This window comes from Macaca mulatta, chromosome 8 (assembly GCF_049350105.2).
Source record: "Macaca mulatta isolate MMU2019108-1 chromosome 8, T2T-MMU8v2.0, whole genome shotgun sequence".
Taxonomy (NCBI): domain Eukaryota; kingdom Metazoa; phylum Chordata; class Mammalia; order Primates; family Cercopithecidae; genus Macaca; species Macaca mulatta.
This window is the reverse complement of record NC_133413.1, coordinates 7338753-7360019: the sequence shown is the minus strand read 5'-3', so window position 1 is coordinate 7360019 and position 21267 is coordinate 7338753. Positions and strand designations below refer to the sequence as shown.

General features: G+C 40.4%; 2 protein-coding genes across 3 annotated transcripts in view; one reads left to right on the top strand and one right to left on the bottom strand.

The window, feature by feature from the left end:
* The window catches only part of MCPH1 (microcephalin 1), a 236674-nt gene that overhangs the window by 109498 nt on the left and 105909 nt on the right, over positions 1-21267 (bottom strand).
* The window catches only part of ANGPT2 (angiopoietin 2), a 61149-nt gene that overhangs the window by 27840 nt on the left and 12042 nt on the right, over positions 1-21267 (top strand). Inside the window, exons 2-6 of one of the 2 annotated variants that reach the window (XM_001097949.4) lie at positions 3473-3628; positions 8318-8439; positions 14200-14432; positions 15638-15765; positions 20855-20956. In XM_001097949.4, coding sequence (XP_001097949.1) covers positions 3473-3628; positions 8318-8439; positions 14200-14432; positions 15638-15765; positions 20855-20956 — 741 coding nt within the window. Of the gene's footprint in view, positions 1-3472; positions 3629-8317; positions 8440-14199; positions 14433-15634; positions 15766-20854; positions 20957-21267 lie in introns of both variants that reach the window. The other variant, XM_001097757.5, reaches the window with a different exon arrangement.

Sequence of the window (21267 nt, the reverse complement as noted above, 5' to 3'; positions counted from 1 at the left end):
CTTGATCTCCTGGGCTCAAGTAATCCTCCCACCTCAGCCTCCCCAGGAGCTGACACTATGGGCATGCGCCACCATGCCAAGCTAATTGTTTTTTGTATTTTTTGTAGAGATGGGTTTCACCATGTTACTCAGGCTGGTCTCAAATTCATGAGCGCAAGCAATCCTCCTGCCTCAGCCTCCCAAAGTGCAGGGATTACAGGCATGAGCCATCATACCTGCCTCAAATATCTTTTTAAATCGACACAAAATATCTACTACTGGACATTTTTGTTTCTGTTCCATTCTTCTCCCAAAGACTTCAATTAATTAGCAATGCAGTCAGTATCATACAAAATTTTCTTTTATTTAAATGGCACACACTTCAAGAGCCGTATATTTTTATAGACACTATATACATATATGCTATATACATATCTGTATATACACACATCATGTATATTTGTAATTTGCTTTTATGTAAGATTAACATACACGGACACACATTATCTCACCCACTGTGTACCTATACTTTGTCATCCTGAATAGCTAAAAAGTAGCAATTTAAAAAGGATCTTGCATTCTATTGTTTTTATGTTTAGAAAACAATATGGCAAGTTAAGAAAGTTTATTTTTAAAAATTGGGCCTGTATGCCGTTCAAAGTTCCTAAGTTTAATTTCAAATTGGAATTTGACTTTAAGTTTTCAATGATAAACAATCCTCTCGTATCTCTGGAGAGTTGCAACCACATCTGACTCAGTAGCTCTAGAAATGGGGGAAGGCAGTATTAGAGGATTCATTTTCCCTCTCTGGTTGTATGATTTAGAGTGACAAAAGACAATAATTTTTATTTAGCTCTTAAGTACTGAAATCAAGAAGGAGGTTAAGACTTTTTATTTATACCACTTTGTAAATGATTATTTCTGAGTATGGGTTTAAACTGAACTCCAGCTGGAGTCTCTCTCTATAGTTCCAAGCCTCCCAGAATGAAACGTTTTAAATATTATCTTGGCTGGGGTGGTGTGAGGAGTAACCAAGACAGTGCCTCTGGGTGACACACAGCTTTAACTTCAACCTCAAAAATTCCATTACTCCCATGGCGACGAGCGGAGGGGAGAATTGCGAACTGCTATTTATGGCTTCTTTTAAATAGTTTATTTCAATCACAAAAGTTACAGTTTTATAAAGGCAGGGGAGGAAGAAGAAAGAATGAATTCAGAAAGATCACATGCACTACAAAGCCTGAGCTCACTCTGAGAAAGGGTTAATAAGATTTCAGATTCTTCACATTTTATGAAGCCTATAGTAGAGATGGTTGCTGGCCTGCCGGGTAACAGTGCCTGTTTTTTGTTTTTTTTGTTTTTTTTTTTTTTTTAAATAGTGGTCTACTCTGTTTTGATTCATATGGAAAAGTAAAGGCTTCGGCCAGATGCGGTGGCTCACACTTGTAGTCCCAGCACTTTGGGAGGCTGAGGTGGGTGGATGGCTTGAGTAACATTTCAACAAAATGATTTTACACATGCTTGGAGCTCTAGTACAACTGTCCCTTGATATCTGTGGGGGACTTACTCCAAAATACCAGAGAATACCAAAATCCACAATGCTCAAGTCTCTTCCACAAAATAGGGTGGCATCTGCATATAACCTATGCACATCCTCTCGTATATTCTAAATCATCTTGAGGTACTTAGAATGCCTAACACAATGTCAATGCCATGTAAATAGTTGCTATACTGTATTGTTTTGCAATTTTTGTTTTTTTATAGTTGTATTGCTATTTTTTAAAAAAATATTTTGATGGTGTGGTTGAATCCGTAGATGTGGAGTCCGCAGATGGAGGGCTGACTGTGCCTCTCATGCATCCTGCTCATCTGACCCATCCAATATCCACGGGAGGATGACTGCCAGGAAGGGAGCCTTAGTGACCAGGCTGAGGGGCATGCAGGGAGCTGGGAGCTTAGAGAAGTGGGGCAGAGTCGATGGCGAGGGGGCGTCGGAAACAGTAAACTTATAGTTCCAGTCTAATCCTAAAACCATCTGATACCAGTCACAAGACACAATCTATGAAATGCATCAACAAAGAAGCTCTAAGAGAGAAACTCTACCCTTCCCATTCTATTTTCCTACTCTTAAAGGTGGAAAGCACAGAATTATTTAGTGGTGAACATTTTGGGGAAAATCATGTCTGATGACTGACTCCACAAATGGTTTCTCTATAAAGAATTTCAAGTTTTTAAAGGAAGGCACCAGAATCGGTTTTATAATAATCTTTCAATTATTCAATGTAATAAAAAATGTTTGTTATACTAAGTGAAAAGGAAGAAAACATGCTTTCTGCACTCATGAGCTTATACTTTAGATCAGTGAATGGAACAATGGTTCCCATCATTAGATTATTTAAAAGAAAAAAAGAAGAAGAAAGGAAATTAAATGTTAAGTATCTGGAGTTACATATATACAATGACTTTAAAAGCATAGCTTAACTCCTCTTTAAGACACTCCTCTGACCAACCAGAAACCCTGTTTTACATATGAGGAAATTAGGGTCCCAAAAGGTTAAGCAACTTTCCTAGAACCAAGGCTATAAAGCAGAGGGCAGGCTTCCCTGGCTCCAAGCCCAAAGGCTCTTCCCACGTACTGAGTTGTCTTGCAGTTATACATAATTATATAATTTTACTGCCATAGACAGGGATAGCTATACCAATGGCGGTGAAATGAGCTTCCTCCTTCTCTTGTGTTTCAGTGAATGCTAAAATCAGTCAGCACGATCATCATCCTTAGTAACTGAGGGAGAAAAGAACCAGCCCATGGCACGTTAGGTGATAAATGGGCCAAGGTGGGATTAAAAGTTTGCTTGATACATGAAATGACAAAATTGTGAAAAATGCATACACGTTAGGAAAAATTTAATAAGTTGAATGAACTTAATAAGGAGGAAGGTGGGGAAGATCCCACAGAATGTGGAACTGAGTGGTGATTCTGTAGGTTAAGAGGCGCTCCTCTCCTTATACACTGTCTTAGAGCATCTTCTCAAGTCTATGTGGAGAAAACAAAAGTCTAGAATGTGAGAGAAATAGTGATGCTTCTTTGTATCAAATTATCATTTCCTGCACTGCATGGTCAGAGTTGCAGCTGGGTGGGAGAGACACAACCCCACAGTGGCAGCACGCAGCAGTCAGTGGCTGCCCTCACCACCCTCTGTGCCCGCCACGACATGAACTTCCAGAGGAACGCAGAAGCAACCAGTAGCCTGTCTCCCTCCTTTACGTGATGTGACTAAGTTGCCAGATTTTGCATCAGAATAAAATCACCCTGTATTTTCCTGCTAATGATTAAAAAAAAAAGCAAGATTCCAAAAGGAAGGCAAGGTAAAAGTCTTTTAATAGATTTTTTTTTTTTTTTTTTTTTAAAGATAGGGAAGACATGACAAATATTTAGGAATCAGGTTTCCGGTCATTTGACTAATGACTGCCTTCTAACACTGTTCTTTTCTAGCTTGAGAATTATATCCAGGACAACATGAAAAAAGAAATGGTAGAGATACAGCAGAACGCAGTACAGAACCAGACGGCTGTGATGATAGAAATAGGGACGAACCTGTTGAACCAAACGGCGGAGCAAACGCGGAAGTTAACTGATGTGGAAGCCCAAGTAAGTAATGCCACATACAGCACACGGTGTCCCCGCAGCTAGAGACTAGCACTTGGTCACGTCAGGAGCTTCCTCAATGAAGGATGAGAAACTAAAGAAAGCACCACCAAAGGAGAAAAGGAATGAACTGATAAGAAATCAAGGATGTATGGCTGGTTATGAATTTAAAATCAGTAAATGTTTTTGTTTTTCATACTGAGGTTAAATTTCATGTGTTCTATCTACTGAAGACATCTGAGTCATTTTCATGCCACGCATCCCTGACTGCTGCAAGAGGAATACCCGCTGTGTCTCCCTGGTGCTTTCTGGACTCTGGGGATCATTTTCCATTTCTAAGTCCTAAAGTCTTTAAACAGTTGAGAAATGAAAAGCACTGAGGCAGAGAGCTAGAAACTCTGGCCTTAAATCTAACTCTTGAGTTAAGATAAAACCTGAATCTCAACCGATAACACAACCTGCAGAATGAGTTTATGGAGAAGGAGACGAGTGGGACAGTGAGAGGCGTCCGGCCACAGAAAAGATAGTGTATGCCCGAGCAAGAGCCTGGAGCGCTGCCACGGCTTCAGGTCCGCCACCAACCAAATAAATGCATCACAACAAGGCACTCACCTTTTCTGGGCCTCAAATAAGATAAAGGACTGGGCCAGACAAGTGATTGCTAAGTTCTCTTTCCACTGAGATTCTATGAGCTAGTGATTAATAGTAACAGAAAGAAGACTATGAAATAGTAAACTTGTGGCCAGGTGCAGTGGCTCATGTCTGTAATCCCAGCAGTTTGGGAGGCCAGGACAGGTGGATCACCTCAGGTCAGGAGTTCGACACCAGCCTGGCCAACATGGCGAAATCCTGTCTCTACTAAAAAATACAAAAAAATTAGCTAGGCGTGGTGGCGGGCATCTGCAATCGCAGCTACTTGGGAGGCTGAGGCAGGAGAATTCTTTGAACCCAGGAGGCAGAGATTGCAGTGAGTTGAGATCGTGCCACTGCACTCCAGCCTGGGCAACAGAGTGAGACTCCAACTCAAAAAAGAAAGCAAGAGAGAGAGAGAGAGATTGAGGGAGGGAGGGAGGGAGGAAGGAACGAAGGAACAAAGGAACGAACTAGTAAAATAACAGCAAAATAGGAACATTTCAAAAGAAGAAAATTCACCCAGAGTCATGCTAAACGACATACAACATGTGACCCAGCGAACAGCCGGGGTGGGAAAGGGAAAAGCTGCTATTAGCAGCACAAATGCAGATGCTCCAAGTTCAAGGCTGTGGTCGTGACTCTCGGCGGCCAAGCCTGCTTTCTGACTCTTCATCCTGGCTTCTTTACAAGCTTTTGAAGTTAGTGTCTTCCTACTCTGGGCTATAAGGAATGCTTTTTTAAAAAAGAGCAGATTTAAGTGAAACCATCCCCACTCCATATTATTCCTATATGCTACCTCAGCTAAAAGGATCAAGAAATGCTAGATGTCAGCTAGGAGAGGACATGAGAGGGGAGATGCCATCAGCCCCGCCACTCTGGTGAGACCCATTCTAGAAGGGCACAGCTGTTCTTTCATTGTCTTCCTAAAAATCATTGGATGAGGTAAGAGAAAACAGTAGCAAAATGATAGACAAACAAAAGACTTCTAGATAAGAGCATAGAATAACAAATTACTTGATTACCAGGCCTTTCCACAATATCAGAACAGTTCAGGAAAAACAGACATAAATATTTTACATAATGGATCATAAGGCACTAAAAAGTTAATCCTAGGAAGTTATAAAAATTAAAGATTTAAAAGTCAATATATCAATATACATCTACAATCAATTATTATTAGGTTGGACCAAAAGTAACTGGAGTTTTTGCCATTACTTTTTTTTTTGAGATGGAGTCTCACTCTGTTGCCCACGTTGGAGTGCAGTGTTGTGATCTCGGCTTACTGCAACCTCTGCCTCCCGAGTTTAAGCAATTCTCGTGCCTCAGCCTTCCGAGTAGCTGGGATTACAGGTGCCCGCCACCACGCCCGGCTAATTTTTTGTATTTTTAGTAGAGACAGGGTTTCACCATGTTGGCCAAACTGGTCTCAAACTCCTGACCTCAGGTCATCCACTCGCCTTGGCCTCCCAAACTGCTGGGATTATAGGCGTCAGCCACCATGCCTGGCCACTATTACTTACAATGGCAAAATTGCACCAACCTATTAAAATAAATTAGCAATGATTAAGTCACTTGCCCCACCTTTCGTTAGTAAGACTGATGGGCAGTTTAATAGCTCATCCAAAAAATGTCCCATAAGCATTTAAAAAATATAACATTTCTTATATTTTAAAATAATAGTTAGATCCAAGCATGGGAGCTTGGCAAAAATTTTAAAAAGTAAAATAAAATAATAGTAATGAAAAGGTGTTAGGACAGAGCAGCAATGCAAACCTTGCTACATCCTATAGAGGTCAGAGACTTCATAGCATTTAATGTGCTTGTGTTGGGTCACGTGATTAAAAAATGCCTATTGTGAAACTAGATATCATGTTATCCAGGATTATAGGAAAATAAGAAAACAGATGGAAAGTAAACGGCTTTTCCATGTAAAGCCCAACTGAACACATGAAAATGGCGGAGCCAGCTGGGCGCGCTTGCTCAGATCTATAATCCTAGCACTTTGGGAGGCCAAGGTGGGTGGATCGCTTGAGCTCAGGAGTTCAAGACCAGCCTGAGCAATAAACCCTATCTCTACCAAAAATACAGAAATACAAAAAAAAAAAAAAAAAAAATTAGCCGGGCGTGCTGGTGTGCACTGTAGTCCCTGTTCCGTGGGAAGTTTAGTGAGGCACAAGAATTGCTTGAGCCTGGGAGGCAGAGTCTGTAGTAAATGGAGATGGTGCCACCACACTCCAGCCTGGGCAACAGAGTGAGACCCTGTCTCAAAAAAACGGCTGAGCTTAAGGAAGGCCACAGAGACTGAATTATGTATCCACTCCGTTTGAAGGCATTTGCTGAGCAGTTACTGATTTTGTGAAATAGACTTAAATTCAAATATGAAAATTTCTGATTAGAAGCAAGGTTCTCCAAGCCCATCAGAATGAGAGACGATCGAATTGAGCATGATGCGTGGCTAGAGGTCTCATATCTTAAAGGGAATGGCAGATCATTAGCTGGCCTGGGTAATTTAGAGAGTCCCCTGCAGATGGAGGCCTTCAGGCTGTTCCAGCGGTTTGATGCTCTCCAGAAAAGTGATGTGAAAAACAGTTACGATTACTATTAGGCCAATCACGACTTATATGCCACCCTTCCCTGCCTCCCCACCAAATTTTACTCATTTTATAACCCTTATGAATTAAATAGGAGACACAATTTTCCAGTTCCTTTTAGAAATAACCAACATAGAATGTTTGGACCCAAAGAAGACACAGGCCAAATCTATATTCCAGGTGTTAATACTGAAACCCAAACAAAACCTTACACTGGCCAAGGACTTTATTCTCACAGAAGACTTTTCATGATAAGAACTAAACCAGCTCTAAGGATAAGCCCATCCCTGAAAGCCATGCTGCGGCCCAGCCAAGGCTCCTGGAAATGACATAAAGACACCAGCTAACAATGATTCTTTCAAGGTCCCCGGTTCCTTGGCAACAATGCTGACTGACATTTGCATGTGCTATCACATCCGGAATAAGCATGACATGGAGGAAGTGAGTAATCGATTCTTCCTGCCGAGGGGCAGCCAGGCACTAGAGAATCCACGGGACAGTGGCACTGGTCATGCCACACAGTAGGTCACAAAAGCCCGCACAGCAAGGCTGAGGCTCTGCTTCATACTGATGCTATATGGCTTCGATTGGTTCAAACAAATTTTAAAACAGGAAAGAGAAATGGCAAGAAGAAATAAAAGTCTAAATAAGTGGTGACAAATGAGGAAACGCCAGGCTAAAAATTATCTATATCTTCATACAATGGAAGCATGTGACTTCCAATCTCTCTGTCTACTGACAAATACATATGAGAATAGCATTTTGTTTTCAGCAAAGGGAAAATACTTCTGACCTATAAAATATGACCATTTTATACTCCTACCTGTCTCATTGTGTAAAATAGAATATGGCAGACTAGAAAAATAACATTCATTATTTGACACAAACCCCATTGTCCAGAACTACTAACCATTTTTCAAAATAGAGACATAACGGCCAGGTGCAGTGGATAATGCCTGTAATCCCAGCACTTTGGGAGGCCGAGGCAGGTGAATCACTTGAGGTCAGGACTTCGAGACTAGCCTGGGCAAAATCGTGAAACCCCATCTGTACCAAAAATATAAAAAATTAGCCGGGTACAGTGGTATGCACCTGTAATCCCAGCTACTGGGGAGACTGAGGCAGGAGAATCGCTTGAACCCGGGAGGTGGAGGTTGCAGTGAGCCGAGATCATGCCACAGCACTCCAGCCTGGGCAATGGAGCGAGACTCTATCTCAAAATAAATAAATAAATAAATAAAAAATAGAGACATGTAAGGAAAAGAGTAAAAAGGTTTAACACACTGAGATGTGATCTAAGACACTGAGCCTTTTCTGAAAATGAAAAATATGCCAAAATAAGATACTTGGGTTAATAAATAATGTTTTGGTTATGTTTCCTCTAGCTTGGGTACTTTAATGAAAAGGAAGTTAGAAAGTTAAACTAATTAAAACATAATTAATAGGAACTTCATTTTGTTACATTTAGGTATTAAACCAGACCACAAGACTTGAACTTCAGCTCTTGGAACACTCCCTCTCGACAAACAAATTGGAAAAACAGATTTTGGACCAGACCAGTGAAATAAACAAATTGCAAGATAAGAACAGGTAATAACAGTACTAAAACATTTACAGTTCAGAATCGTACACTTTCCAGATACGAATGTCAGTCTCAAATGATGAATTATCAGAATGCTGAGTTTCTTCATGTCTAGTGTAAGGGTCAGAAACCTCATGAGGGAGGAGAAGGGAGAGGGCTTAGAGAAAATTCTTGCACAGGCACAGATCTCCTAACACAGTCCTGGATTTTACCTTTCATTCTCTGGCCCCTTAAAGATCCTCTTACAGTAATCCTCCAAGCCCTGCCTCAGTATTATACATGCTAATCCATTTTAAAAATATAGCTAGTGTTGTGGAGTGAAAGGACCACTGGCCCAAGCGTTTTATTTCAGTATTAACTTGACCAAGATCCTTTGCCCTTGGGGACTTAGCTTCGTTCAATGCAGAATGATCTACAGTATGAAAGATACACTTATACTGTAAGCCAACGCACATTTTATGATCCAATGCTTCCTCTTCGAACACATGATAAAGTAAAACCAAAAATTATTATTAAACATGATTATATTAATATTTAAATAAAATATAGCAAAATCTCAAGATTAACAATAGAAAAAAAATTGTAGGTGATAGGTGGGGACTGTTTTCATAGGTCTGTTCCTCTTGGGACATAAGAGGATAACTTTACGCACATACCTGGCATGCCTATTTCCCTGTTTTTAATCAAGACATGTATATACAACATGGAACATGGCTATAACAATATATCCTATTGGACAATTGAAACAATTCTTTATTCTTAACCAAAAATGATAAACTTCTTGTTCAATAATTGTTCTTTACTGTTAATCAAGAACTAAGCTGAAATAATTCTTTCTGTTCTTTGGATATCAAGTTTAAGTTGATTTAGGGTTTTGAAAAGCAAATCGATTTTTAAAATTCAAACATTTTTCTTTCATGTTTCAGATTTCTCCTCTACAAAGAGTAAATGAACATTTGAGACGAATCATTGAGATATAACAATCCGGCTAATTTCATTTTCTTTTCTGTTTTTCTTTTGAGACAGGGTCTCACTCTGGTTGCCCTGGCTGGAGTGCAGTCGTGCCATCTCAGCTTACTGCATCCTCCATCTCCTGGGCTCAGGTGATTCTCCTATGTCAGCCTCCTGAGTAGCTGGGACTACAGGCATGTGTCACACACCCAGCTGATTTTCTGTATTTTTTTTTTTTTTTTTTTTTTAGTAGAGATGAGGTTTTGCCATGTTGCCCAGGCTGGTCTCAAACTCCTGAATTCAAGCAGTCTGCCCGCGGCAGCCTCCTAAAGTGCTGGGATTACAGGCGTGAGCCACCGTACCCGGCCTCATTTTCTTAAAATAGTTTTACTTAGTAATGTTCTCTCCAACATGCTGCAGTGATTCCCGGAACACATAGGAGCTGGAGATTACTTTTCTCTTGCCTGTTATACAGTGATGTTCGTGACAAACCTAGGATATGTCCAGTTTGTAGAACATACCCTAATACTGAATACTGTTTCCCCAATTGGGTTTCAAATTTAGCACGCCACAATGTGAAAACTACCAATTTGGGTCAATTATGTCCCCCAAACATCATCTTTGCAAATATTTGTCCAATCATATTGACTTTCAACTATGCCTGTAGGAAGAATAAGCTTTTTCTCACAGCTGTAGAAACCATATTCTCTTTCATCACAGATACAAAATGAAATAAAAAGGTTTTCATCAACAGCTATAAATAATTAAAAAAGAAAATAGTGTTGATGATTTTACAGGTATATGAGTTCTGTATGCTGTGTTTTCTCCCTTAAATTCTGATTGGCCTATGATTTTATTTGCAAGAATATCATTACAAAAATATGCAAATGGTATTTCACATTGGACAAACCACATTTTAAATAATCTTTTATAATTCCCCAAAAGAGCAATTGCTTTCTTTATAAAATAGATTCCAGCCAGGCACAGTGGCTCATGCCTGTAATGCCAGCACTTTGGGAAGCCAAACTGGTAGGATTTCTTGAGGCCAGGAGTTTGAGACCAGCCAGGGCAACATAATGAGAACTCATTTCTACAAAAAATAAAAAAATTAGCCAGGTGTCATGGCACACACCTGTAATCCCTCCTATTTGGGTGGCTGAGGCAGGCGGATCACTTGAGCCCAGGAGTTTGATACCAACCTGGGCAACAAAGAGAGACCCCCATCTCTCCAAAATTACATCCTGATTTACAATGATCAGGGGGCTGGAATACATTTAAGAGCTACAACTGAATATCTAATAATAATTATTAATACTGATTGTTATTGCTTATGGGTGAAATATGTAATGGGTAGGCAGTTCCTTGGCTGGTTAATATTGTTTACAGGGTTAAAGGTTCAGAAAACGTTACTGTCAAAAAAAGGTGGATTTACAGATCGTTTGAACTAAAAGGGGCCCGAGAGGTCATCAAATCGAATGCCTTCATTTTACATAGAGCTTTATTTAGATAGATATGCACCGAGACAGACATGCCTCTGAGGTCCACAGCAGGGTGGCTGCCCATGTGACACAGGCAGAAATGTGCAGAGGTGGGATTCCCAGCCCAAGGCTCCCTCCTTTCGCCTGAAGGTGCTCATGACACCAAAGGTGACTTCTCACGGTCTCCATTTTCTCTTCAGTGAAACCGTGATCTTCATATGTATTCCCTGTGATAACTTCTATTTACAGAACTTACATGGCCACAAGGGTAGTTTTTCCTCAAGGGAGAGATTAATAGCCTCGTCTTTTTAGCTTGATGATGTGAAGACCATCAAAACATCTAAATTTCCACAGTCTTAAGACTATGGTTCATAATGCTTTCATTTCTTGATTTTTCTCCAAAACCCTAAAAAACACCTTGTACATGGTAGGTGTTCAGTACCTCTCTGTTAAAGATAAATGGAAGGTAAGACATGATCTGAACCCAACTATCCCTCAGTGAAACGTGCCTGTCAATTTCACATGCTTTCGGTTCCTAGGAAAGTAAGTGCAAAGTGATTCCGGAGGCTTCAGATAATTCACAGTAGTGTTAAATGGCCGGTTCAAGGTTTCTTTATCAACTAAGTGGGAAAATAATTTTTCTCTGCTCTTCATATGCCGTTTCAGAAAAGCTAGTGAAATGCATAGAACATTGTTAGTAGAATGTATAGTTAGTAGAAAAGTTAGTGAAATGTATAGAACATTCACTTGTTAGTAGCCAGAACATAATTCTGAAACATAAAGATGCCATCATTGATATATTTCATTATTAAATAAGAGAGCTGACTTATACGGGACTCAAAAAAAGGGAATATGAGGTCCCCTTCCTTTAAAACAAAACCTTGCAATATGCAAATTCGTGTGTAATAAACTTTATATTGGAAGGAAAATGTCCAAGAGAGGAATCTGACATCTGGTCACTGTTTTACTATTTTTAAAAGTGTCTATATTTTGAAAGCTTTATTTACTGGCCTTGTACAAACAAAGTGAAGATACTGAAACATCTTTAGTTGCTGCTTTTCCTGCAGTGATCACAGAAAGCCTCTTTAGGTGCTGAATAATATAGTGTCAGGCTATCCAATTTTCCTCTTCTACCTTATTAAAAAAAAAGAAAAAAATGCTGGCCAGGCACGGTGGCTCACGCCTGTAATCCCAGCACTTTGGGAGGCCGAGGTGGACATCTCAGGAAGTCAGGAGTTCGAGACCAGCCTGGCCAACATAATGAAACCACATCTCTACTAAAAATACAGAAAATTAGCTGGGCCTGGTAGTGCGCCTGTAATCCTAACTACTTGGGGGGCTGAAGCAGAACTGTTTGAACCTGGGAGGTAGAGGTTGCAGCCAGCCGAGATTGTGCCACTGCACAAAAGCCCAGGCAACAGCGCGAGACTCTGTCTCAAAAAAAAACCAAAAAAGAACCTGCCAAGTACCTTGACTATGTATGTCTTTGAGTTTGTTCCTGGGAAACAGTTAACATTCTCAAATACATGGCCTCTACTCTCTTGGATTTGTTTCCTCTGGCTTAATGGACAGGAACTATTTTTAGTTTAAAAGTGGTATGCTCTTCATTGAACATATTTATGGTGACGTATGTTTATAAGTTGAAATTAGAAAGGCAAACTATATAACCATTAACAAAATATCTTAGGACTTACATGGCATAATTTTACCAGCTCTCTAAATAATGTTTAAAAAGCTTTTCGGCCAGGCGCGGTGGCTCACGCCTGTAATCCCAGCACTTTGGGAGGCAGAGGCAGGCGGATCATGAGGTCAGGAGATCGAGACTATCCTGGCTAACATGGTGAAAGCCTGTCTCTACTAAAAACACAAAAAATTAGCCTGGCATGGTGACATGCACCTGTAGTCCCAGCTACTTGGGAGACCGAGGCAGGAAAATCGCTTGAACCCGGGAGATGGGGGTTGCAGTGAGCCGAGATGGTGCCCTTGCACTCCAGTCTGGGTGACAGAGCGAGACTCCAACTCAAAACAAAGGAAAAAAAAAAAAAAAAAAAAAAAGGAAAGGAAAAAAAAGCTTTCCAAGGGCCCAGCTCACATGTTAACTATTAGGTGTTAAGTACATGCGATAGTGCTGGTTAGATTTTTTAGAGAAGGAAGCGGGCCACATTAAAAGAAGGAGAGAAGCAGATTTCAGAGTCAGAAAGTTCTGGGATTGGATTCTGCCCCTGCCACCTGCTGTGTGTGACTTTAGGAATGTGATTCATTGTCTCTACGTTTCTTTTCTTTTTTTGGAGACGATGTCTCGCTCTGTCGCCCAGGCTGGACTACAATGGCATAATCTCAGCTCACTGCAACTCCACCTCCGGGGTTCAAGCAGTTCTCCTGCCTCAGCCTCCCGAGTAGCTGGGATTACATTCATGCACCACCACACTTAGCTAATGTTTCTATTTTTAGTAGAGACAGGGTTTCTCCATGCTGGCCAGCCTAGTCTCGAGCTCCTAGCCTCAAGTGATCCACCTGCCTCAGCCTCCCAAAGTGCTGGGATTACAGGCGTGAGCGACTGAGCCCGGCCCTCAATGTCTCTAAGTTTCAATTTCCTCATTGGAAATGGGGATAATAATGTTAATATTAATTTTAACAAACATCCATTGAGTGTTACTGTGTGGCAGCAGCTAGTCTAAGTATTTACATTTTAAAACTCATTTGTTCCTCAGACCAACCCCATGACCTAAGTAATATTATCCTAATTTACAGGTGAGGACATTAATGCATAGGATGACTAAGTAAACTGTTCCAAGTCGCAGGGCTGGTAAGCCAGGACTTGAGTCTGAGAGAAGTATTCACCTCCTGATGAAGGAGTATTTCTCACATAGCATTAAGTGCTATTATTATCATTAGGATTAATATTAAAATATAAATAGTTTAGGAGACAGCTAATATCCTACCCAAGGGTCCAGCCCCGTTGAAACTCTCCCTTCTCAAAAAAGCACATCATGAGCACTAAGCTTGAAAGAGCAGCACCCTTCTTCTGAACGCTTGGCATCTAATACATGTATCACCTATGTCCCACCTATCCTGGGCCAGATGGGGTACCTTTTCTTGTGTGTATGCATAAGTCTGCATGTACATACATACATGCTTATATGTTTACATATATACACACATTTATATATCTAATCTTCTCAGCAAGTTTCAGAGATTCCTTAGGGCTCTGGTAACATCTTATTACTTTATAACCACCACAATATCTTAACAGAGTGCCTTGGAGAAGTAGAAATTCAATAAATATAAAATATTTCATTAGAATAGCCTTCACTAACTAACAATTCTTTTCCCTACAAGTTTCCTAGAAAAGAAGGTGCTAGCTATGGAAGACAAGCACATCATCCAACTACAGTCAATCAAAGAAGAGAAAGATCAGCTGCAGGTGTTAGTATCCAAGCAAAATTCCATCATTGAAGAACTAGAAAAAAAAATAGTGACTGCCACGGTGAATAATTCAGTTCTTCAAAAGCAGCAACATGATCTCATGGAGACAGTTAATAACTTACTGACTATGATGTCCACATCAAACTGTAAGTTTACATATCATGTTTTCTTCAGCTTTAATAACCTTTAGTCAGTAAAACTCTCAAAAGACTAAAAAATTTATCTTTCAGAAAAGGCACTATTTCTCATATATTTCATGTGAAATATCTGCCAATTAAAATGAAGGAAGAAGAGAAGGGGAAATATATGTTATACTAATTATTATGAAGGAAACACCCCAAACATACTTTGGATTCATAGCAGTAAAGAGCCTACTTTTAGTTAGTTCCATCACTAATTAGAAGGATAAGACTAGGCAAATTACTAAACCACAGTGGATATTAATTTATTTAGGTTTTACTTGGGAAAAATAATATCAGACCCATGGGATGGCAATTAAGATTAAATGAGATAATACTCCCAGTGAGTGGCATAAACTGGCACTTAAGAGATACTAGTTCCCTTATCTTGCCAGGTTCTTAAGCACATTTTGCCTTCCTTATTATTGTTTTACTTTGCAGCTTCTCTTACATATTGGAGGGAAGGGCCAGGTGTGGTGGTTCACGCCTGTAATTCCAGCACTTTGGGAGGCTGAGGCAGGAAGATCACTTGAGGTCAGGAGTTCAAGACCAGCCTGGCCAACATGGTGAAACACAGTCTCTACTAAAAATACAAAAATTAGCTGGGCGTGGTGGTGGGCACCTGCAATCCCAGCTACTCGGGAGGCTGAGGCAGGAGAATCACTTAAACCTGGGAGGGAGGAGGTTGCAGTGAGCTGAGATTGTGCCACTGCACCGCACTATGTCCTCAGTGGGATAATGGCCTGAAGGGACAGGCAATGGGGTCGTGATACAGATAACAGTGTTTAGGGACATTCTTTTTAAATTCTTCCATACTAAGTTTACCCTATTCTGTTCAAGATGAAAGATCTTCAAAAAGTAATAATTTAATTTATGTGACTGTGAAGTATTTTCATTACATATAATTGATGATCAACAAAGGAAGTTTGGATTATTTGAAGTATTTTAATTACATGGAATTAATGACCAAAAAGTAAGTGTTAATCTTTTCAGAATTAATAAGAAAACAGTCTGAAAGCAAACTTTCTAGAAAGGTTAAAAAAGTGGCACAGCCTTTTGCTTACTTAAGAATTCCAAAGTAATAAAACTCTCCAAACGATTGGGTCTTGAAATAACAAGTCTTTGTCTTTTCGTGAACTCCGTTTAAATGCCTTACTATTTTTTAAAAGCAGCTAAGGACCCCACTGTTGCTAAGGAAGAACAAATCAGCTTCAGAGACTGTGCTGAAGTGTTCAAATCAGGACACACCACGAATGGCGTCTACACGTTAACACTCCCCAACTCTACAGAAGAGGTCAAGGTGAGGTGTTCGTCTCCCCTTACTGACTCCCGGGCTCTAGGCAGGCCGCTTTAGAGAGTGAGGAACCAAACAGCAGAAGTCTCTCCCCAAAGATCTTCCCTGCCCCACACAGTACAAAGCCATAGTTACTGGGCAGCCACTTCACCTAGAGCGCTTGCCAAGGGCTCTAAGTTCCGTTGCTGTGCAGGAAATACAGACGCTGCATATGAACGACATAGAACTGTCCATCTTATCTTCGGCAAGAAATATGTTCTCCTTGCATTTTGCTTGAATAACACATACTGTCAGCTGTTTTTCCTGAGGTGTCAGACTCATTTCATTAATTTTAAAGAAAGTATCTTCCAAAAACTGAAGTTCGAATAACCATAGAGCATCAGCCATAGAGGTTTCATGAAATTAATAATTTCTATTGCCATGCCAAAGTCATTTTTCAGTGATATGAGTGTTCTTTTTCATGAGTGACTGCATAGTGACTTGTACAGTTTGCTACCGCTGCCCTGCCTCACGCGAGGATGGCAGTTTTACCCACCGTGGTTTTTGCTCTAGCTGAGCAGACGCTAACACAGTGCCACAGACCAGCGGTGTCAGCATCGTGAAAACAGTTTCAACCAGTGGACTTGCTGACATGGTCTCGGGGACACGCAGGATTCTGAGGTCCACACCATGAGAACCTCTGGGGCAGGCGATTCTAACCTCATCTAACGCAGTCTGGAAGACTCGAAACACACCATAAAGACAGCGTTCATTTTCTTCTCAAGCAGGGAGTTCGCTTCAAGGCATATGTTCAATTATTGCTTGTATTGTGAGTTGACTGCAGGTACTCACGACAGGCAAAGCCACAACACAGCTTACCTCAGTCATTCCTAGTTCTGCAGCCTCACTCAGAGAGCCTGTCTCCTGAAGGTGTTTTGGGAGATACTGACTTTTAGATGAGAAAAAGAAAAAAAATCACTTTTGGAGAATATTTCAATGTGGCTTCTCTTAAACATTTGATAGAGCAGAATGATATTACATGAGAATCAGTGTGGTGAAGGGTTATGTAACTACTGGATAACTGTATATATTAAATGTCTATAAATACATTTGCATATAAATATAAAAGCAGCTACATATTGAACCAACACAAATAACTACAGAGAATACACTGGATACTGTACCCAAATGGAAATTTTCGAGGCTTTTGGAAGTATTATCTCTTTAAACTGAGTATTATCCTAAGTATTTAACACAGTATCAAAGAAAAACACTTTAAAAATACAAGCATTAGGGTTTTAAAGACCTGGAAGTTGAAACAGTAACATGTATCTTGATTATGAATGGAAAAGATAAATACTGTGCTATTCAACATAATGCTTTCCAAAGAAACCTTTCTAATTCATTCATGCTATGTTAGATCAACCCTGAAAATTAGTTAATGTCCCTAACGCTGTAGAAGCGATACAACAGGGAAGGAAGGGAACAAACTCACAAACAACACAGTCTGCTGCAGATGAGAAGGCAATGAACAGACTCTAGGCTAAGCCTTTCAATCTCTTTTGCTATGTGGTTTTCATGACAAGTCTGTGCATGCCATTGTCTGTCACCAGATGTTGCCATGTTCTTGGCCTAGGGTACAGGAGTGTCAAGAGGGGGGACAGAGGATGCGTGTGAAATGGGGATGCCATGGACACCGATGCAGAGGGACAGCCGCTAACCGTGCAGCCCCATCACGTTGTTGCATCTAAGTTTCTCAGCCTAAGTGCAAGCTTCCCACCCCAGTGCACTGTCCCACCCCACGGCCCCCAGAATGACTGAAATATTCTGCAGAAAGAGGAAAATACATAGTACTCTGGGATTATATGAGCCTCAGGTCATGGTTGGAAACTTTAGGATTTCTATTGCCTTTAAACACTTGCTATAAGAGAAACTCATTTCCTCAGCAGGGAACAGTAAGCTTTCAAAACCTCAATTTTCTCATCTTGAAAATAAATGTTGTCAATTGTTACCTCTAAATTCCCTTCCCGACTTAAGACTCCATAACTCACAATCTGATCCGGGGAGAGATACATAGGCTTGGATGTAAATTCTGGCTCTGCCATTTGTGGCTCTGGGCAAGTCATTTAACCCTTCTGAGAGCTCAGTTTCCCCATCTGTAACACCACAATGATACCCTCAACCTTGGGGGTTGTGACAACACAGGGACAGCCCCTGGGGTAGAACTTGGGACAGGAAATGGGAGTGGTCACCATTTTCACTGCCTTTGAAGACTACCAGAAAATTTCTCTGCCTGGTAGGGGACCCGATTCTGCCCTGGTTTATCTAATTCAAGAAAAGAATGTTCAATTGGTCTTTGAGCAGATCTTTTCCTAAAAGGCCAATATATTGCAGCTTTAGTTTTGAAAAATTCATTAGGTTCTTGTACAAGAGAGAGACTGCCAGATGACATGTATCAAAAGCATGTATGCTTTTGCTAGAGACATGGTTATTTCCTTCCCTAAATTTCACAGGACACCTGACTCCTAATGTTTGTCTCTATGTTTGCTATTTAACCCGTCACTTAATCATTGCCTCAGAGTTGAAGCAAGTCAAGTATTATTTGCTGAAAAACATCAAGCTTTATAGAAAGATATCAGGTTCCTGCACCATGCAGCAGCGGACAGATTAAAAATATTAACTGCCCTTAGATTTGTTGTAATTGGAGTGGTAAGGTCTTGGGAAGTATCTGAGGACTTCTGTTTTTCTGATCCTGATATAATCAATTTCAGCACTTTTACTCAGTATCTTCTGGCTGGGTGGATAACTATTTGAACACTATCTTTCTCTGCAAGTTTTATAGTCCAATTAACCATAATACTCCAGTTTTTACAAATCCTCTATTCTTTTTTCTAAAAACCTGGATGAAGTACTAAGAAAGTGTTCTAATAACCTTATCATCATCACTAATGGAATCAAAGCGAATACTGATATGGCTCAAATCATTTATGTGCTGGCAGTGACTCTTAGACATTTGAGAGTCTTGCCTCTGACTTCCATAACAAGATAAACTTGTTCTCTGAACAAGACAGAACATGTATTTAAGTATTGGTAACTTCATAGCAGTGATTTTGACACTGAAGAATCAAATATTCTTGGAGCAAGGATAGGCTCACCAAGAACCATATCAATGCTTTCAACCCAAGAGCATACCATTTAGGATACAGAATCAATTTCAATATACATACATGAATTCTCAAACCAACTTAGCTTATTCAGCTGGTTTATGAAATAGATTTTTAAAAAGACATATTGATAGAAGTGAGCAGCACTGACCATTTTGTTGACCACAGGAAAATAAGAGGCAGTATTATTCATGAACTGATTTAAACTTGGAACTGTGTTGAGGGACTTTTGGCCTATTTACCAAAGGGTCAGGTTTCTCTGTTTTTGGCAGCATTATGTCAGTGGAAAAAAACATAACAGGAATTAAAGAGACCTTATTCAAATCCTATATATCACTTAGTAGGTGAGTAACTGATCAAATTAATCTAACTTTACTAAATCTTTTCTTCTTTCAAAAATGCAGAATTATGATAGTACAGCAGCGTTGTTGTGAGATTATAGATAATATACACAAAGTATCTGGCAGAGTGCTTGGATGAGAGTGGTGTGTAGCAATGATAATAATCATAGCAATACAGAGTGATAATAAGGGGTTAGCTTCAGCAGACTGATTTTCTACGTCAGATTAATTTAAAATGAGGAAATACTTTTCTTCTTAATAAATGTAATTTTCATTAATGGCACCTATCTTTCCAAACATGAGCGCCATTGGGGAAGGCAATACGAGCTGGGTGACCTTCCTGGAGAGAGACCAGAACCATGCTGGGGAGAAGTCCCCTGCAGACCAGGCTGTTCCAGGGACAGTTCTCTGGTTCCACTGGCAATGAGGCATCAGGCAGCCACTGCACTTCCTCTGCACCCCTCTTTCCTCATGTAGGAAGTGAAAGAACAGGACTAGCACTCTCTCGGTTCTCTTTCTGCTCTCCTCTCTAGGATTCTAACTCATAAACAGAGAACAGTGCGCGTTGAAGCTTACCCTGCCAAATCGCCTCCATTATTCTCAAGAAGACCATGGGGCACAACAAAGGAAGAATATTTATAATTGGTTTTGAACCTTAACTTCAATATTTCCTACCTCGTATGTGGCAGAAAATTTATCTTGGTTTCTGGAAAACATGTTTCGTTCTACTGTAATCTTATTATTTAAAACTATTTATGTAATGTTATTTTCAGGGGTTTTTAATTTCATAATAAAACTCCAGCTGAGTTGAAATTGAGCATGCATGTGCTTAGCTTAAGAAAGAATTCTGTGTTCTGGACGAAGTTTAAACCCACAGAGCCAGTTTAAGAGCAGAAATAAAAAGAGTTGCTTAGAGAAAAACTGTGGGCAATGAGCAATGTACAGAGAAGCCTGAAGTCATGCCCTTGAGGCCAAGCTGCTAAGCCAAGCTCAGGTCACACACCTTGCACCAGGACACTGGAGCCTCAAGGCCCTTGTGCTCAGAGATGAACCAAAGAATCTGATTAGTATTGCACATAAAGGAAGCCAAACAGCCCCACGGTGTGAGAATGTAACAAGAGTCCTCCAAACCCTATGATCAAAGCATATCCCCTTCACATAGCTCTCTGCAGAGCTGGCAGGGGCTGGCAATTAATGAAAGGTTTCAAGGCTGTGAACACAAGTCAATGGTTTTCTACAGGATGGAGATGTGGGGTTCGGGGCCAATCTGCCAAAATGTGCCATTCACGATGAATCTCTAAAAAATAGCAATCTCTGGGCCAGCCATCTGGGTGGGGTCTTTACCCTGGAACAGATGATGACAAGCGAGTCACATTCTCATCAACACTTTATATTATGTTACTGTTTATGTTTCACCATCATTTTAAATCCATCACTTTCAATTTATTTGAAACCATCTTTTTCTTAGACAACCCCGATGCTCTACTCCGTGCCTTGTATCCCAGAGAACCCTCTCGGCCGAGTCCTGTATTCGGGGTCTACATTCCTCCTGCTTCTGCTACGTAAGGGGATGGGGGCTCTGTCACTTATACCCTGCATTTCCGTTTGCAGGCCTACTGTGACATGGAAGCTGGTGGAGGCGGGTGGACAATTATTCAGCGACGTGAGGACGGCAGCGTTGACTTTCAGAGGACTTGGAAAGAATATAAAGTGGTATGGACATTCTTTAAGGCATCAGAAAAGAATTTCCCTTGTGAAAAATAGCTTTCAAGATCTGCGGAACCTTAAACACCAATCCCAAACTAACCAATTACTTTTGACATAGTTTTCTTTTTGGTAGAGACGGGGTTTCATCGTGTTAGCCAGGATGGTCTTGATCTCCTGATCTCGTGATCTACCCGCCTCGGTCTCTCAAAGTGCTGGGATTACAGGCTTTTAAAATTGGTGTTCAAATTAGTTCTTCAAATTGGTGTTTCAGTCTCCTCTTTAAAGAATGGCCAATATAAGGTAAACTGTATCAAAAC